Consider the following 3673-nt stretch of genomic DNA (forward strand, 5'->3'; position numbering starts at 1 on the left):
ATATTCAAAGGGAAATTGACGAGTTTGGGTAGGACTTTCATTGAACTTTATGCACTTATACACATCTAGATGTGTATAAGAGACAGCCTTTCGTGCTCCCTCGAAAGTAACTTCTCTCTGCACAGCTTAACGTCATCGGGTGCTCCCAACACGAACAATATAAACTGACACGCACGCGAAGATCAGCACAGTCTTTTAGAAGAGCACTCACGTACACACTCGCACGCACACCAATGGTGTCTGCAGAGCTCTTGCCAAAGATCCACGAGAAGTTTTCTCCATGGACTATAGGCGAGCGAAAGAGAGTAGATCTCCTTACAACAGCTGCCGTAATTTCCAGAGAGATCGCCAGGGAATTCATATCGTCGCCGGACACCGAATCGTCTCTCTTTCGATACGCCGAAACGATGCGAGAGATAGCCGAAAAGATGGACGTTCGGCTAGGACTCCAATTGGATGCCGTCGCGGCGGTGATCGACTTCGAAGAAGACGGGTTCCCGGGTCTGTTTTCGTGCCTCAACGACATGCTCGAAATCGGAGACGTCAACTGGGGTCGAATCGTCATTGTATACATGTTCGGTAGGAAAGTGGCAAAGAAATGGGCGGAGAAAGGTCTCGAGGACAACGAAGATACCGTAGCCGAGTACGTCGGCGAATACGTGGCCACGAAATTGTCCGGTTGGATCTCCGAACGTGGAGGATGGGTAAGTGTGATTCAGAGGGCGGCAAACACGTTTTCGAGAACGTCAGTTTTCACCGATCGTATCCCGATGTACGTACGAAAAATAATAATAATTTAATAATCATCTATTTTTCTCTCCACTTCAGGATGACTTCGTGGAAATCTTCGGCCGCAGACGTCGAAAGTCGCTCTCCGACCTCACCGTTCCGATCCTGCTGGCGGTCATGTTGGCAACTCCGTTCGTTTTGGCAAACTGCAGATGACTTTAATCACGTTTTGATATCGAATAAAAAGCCGTCGTTTATAACTGAACAAATGTTTAATAAAATCTGTTATTGAATATTAAATTGTAGTTGACATACCAAACAATGCGTCTTTCGTTTAAATCATTGCTTTGTGTATGTGTGCTTGTGTTGTGTGTGAGTGTGTGTGATAGAAAAAAAAGCAGATAATTTTTATTCGTACAATTATTTTCCCTCTCTTCTCGTTTATGTAAGAATGTGTAAAGAAACAACTAGACTCTCCGAGTTACAACAGCATCACGTTTGTTATAGTCGATCGAAAACTGTAAATGAATAAACAGACAAAAAATATACGTTTCTTTTCTTTTTTTTAAATTAAAAACAACTATAACTACAATTGTATGTGTTTAAACAATTACAAATATATACAGTTATTCGGACGAGGCGTAATCGTGGTCGCCTTGAACGGCCGTTCTCATTCTCTTTAACTCGGCGTCGTCTATCGTGCCGCAGCTCCTCTTATGCCCAGCAAAACCAACGGCGATGGAGTGTGGAAGGGCGTGTCCTTTGTTCAGAAGCATCACGTTGGGAACTGAGGCGAATTTCGCTTCAGTCGTCAACCACTCGTTCATTGCCTTCAGCAGTAGAGTTTCCGCAGCAAACAGTTGTCCGTTCTCTCGAACGAAGCCGCAGTAGCAACGGACGTACGGACGCACGTCCCTTTCACTTCTGACGAACGTGACGGACAATTTCAAAGTTTCGTTGAATTGCCAAAGCACCTGCTTTTTTCGAAACGGCTTCAGCAGATCCTCCTCGTCCTTTACCGCAATTGCCATCGTGACGATCCTGTCGGCGTCCCTGTCGATGAACGGCATGTCGTCTCCTATTGTGCCGAGTCTGACAGCGTATTCCTCCAATTCCAAAGAGGCATTCGACACGCCGTACATATTCAGAAGCGTGTGCGTGTCTTCGATGGTTCCTTGCCTGCCCACACACCTCACTCCGTCCACCTTGGTCCAGGCAAAGCATTCGTAGTGTCTCCCGCCTCCGTTCTCTGTAGCGGAGAACGCCACCTCGAGAGAGATCTGTTTCGTGTTACAGAATGTCACAGTCAGGATGCGACCTCGATTGGCGGCCAGCAGGTTTTCCAACAAGATGTTATCTTCGGTGAAAATCTTAACCATTCTGGCTACGATTCTTCTGTTCGTCTTCTCTGCCATGGTGTCGAGGTTCGCTGATTCCGAATGTATCCTTTCGTGATGATTCACGAGTATATATAGGGATTAGTCAGCTGACGTTTTCTAAGTACCCATGACGTCATCGTTACCGGCGCATCGATGCTTTAAAATAAGGGCGTACGGATGACGTCAAGGTTCCAAGTACCCATGACGTCATCCTTATAGTTGGTTTATAAATAAACGGCTGAACCTGTCCATTCGTTAAAACTAAGCAATGGCCGGGCAAGACGAATCATCGTATCGCGGGATGTTGGTGAACGTCGATACGTACCTCGAGAATCGAGATGTTGTGGCTCTGAAGTACTTATGCATTGATGAGAGCATCGGTCTCAGACTTGGCGAATTGGAAAAAATTACCCGAGGCCTTGAGTTAATGAATAAACTAGAGGATAGAGCATTACTTTATTCATCGAGATTGGAAATACTTATCGAGCTTCTGGGACTGATAAGGCGTTCGGAACTCCAACGCCATGTTTTGGTCTTTCGAGAGAGCACCGAAGGACTCAGTGAAAAGATAATTTCACCTTATAGGTATGTAATTATCTTTTTTTTAAATCGTTTATCTTTAGAGCAAAAAGATTTTTTTTTCTCGCCAATGATTGCCGAGCTAATTTAATATTGTTTTTTCCCCCATAGGGCCATGATACTTGATTTTGCTTCTGGAATCAACGAAGAAGAGTTGAAATCGCTGAAACCGAGATTGAAATCAACCATACCCGCAAGAACTGTTGGACGAATAAAGGAAGCCATAAGATTGATGGTTGAATTGGAAAAACTATCAGTGATCAGACCTGGACAGGTTGATTTTCTGTTTGAAATTGCTGAGTATTTAAAAAGGGACGATCTCGTTTTGAAATTAAATGATTATAATGCAGGAAAATACGATTAGTTCAACGCGATAGCTGTAATCATAATCCGTGTATTTTCGAATATCTTTTCAACGAAATAAAGTTTTTGCTAGAAAAAAAAAGCAAATTAGACTACTGGTTGTTGTTCTTGTTAGCCTGATAGTGTTTGACTTATGTAACGACTGACGAAAGAGGAATGGTTTGAAACAGGACTTTTAATTAAACAAGGAGAAAAATCAAAAATTAAATACGCACACACGCAAAACATCTATTATAATCTGTTTATTTTTATAAAAGCTTACTTCAGCCTTCCCATGAGCTCGTGACGTCAAGTGTCTATGAACCGATGACGTACGCTCACCGTACAACGAAAACGAAATAAAAGTAGAGTTAAAGTGATTCCATCACACTCGTAAAGCTAACGACATGAACGATAAACTTGGCCGGACGACGACTGCGACAAAGAGCACCGACGATGTATGTGTCGGCGGAGCCTCCTCCGAATCGGACCGGCTGCGAAAGAAAGAAGAGGAATTCGTTTCCCTGAAAACCGTAGTGCAGAGCATCGACGTGCTGAAGCTTTTGCTGAACGACTACGGAGGTTCGATCGATTCGTTGAAACTGGAACTCAAGAAGAAGAACTTAAGCATCGAGCACTTGCAA

At 43.8% G+C, this 3673-nt stretch overlaps 1 protein-coding gene across 1 annotated transcript; it reads left to right on the forward strand.

Moving 5' to 3' along the window:
- The first annotated feature begins 233 nt into the window (after positions 1-233).
- Positions 234-945, forward strand: LOC117105374 (apoptosis regulator BAX-like). Its single transcript, XM_033246501.1, has 2 exons — positions 234-704; positions 829-945. Exons 1-2 carry the CDS (start codon positions 234-236, stop codon positions 943-945), a joined length of 588 nt encoding a protein of 195 aa, XP_033102392.1.
- The last annotated feature ends 2728 nt before the right edge of the window (positions 946-3673 follow it).

Source organism: Anneissia japonica, unplaced genomic scaffold (genome assembly GCF_011630105.1).
Source record: "Anneissia japonica isolate Jap-2015-1 unplaced genomic scaffold, ASM1163010v1 scaffold287744_len224908_cov135, whole genome shotgun sequence".
NCBI lineage: Eukaryota > Metazoa > Echinodermata > Crinoidea > Comatulida > Comatulidae > Anneissia > Anneissia japonica.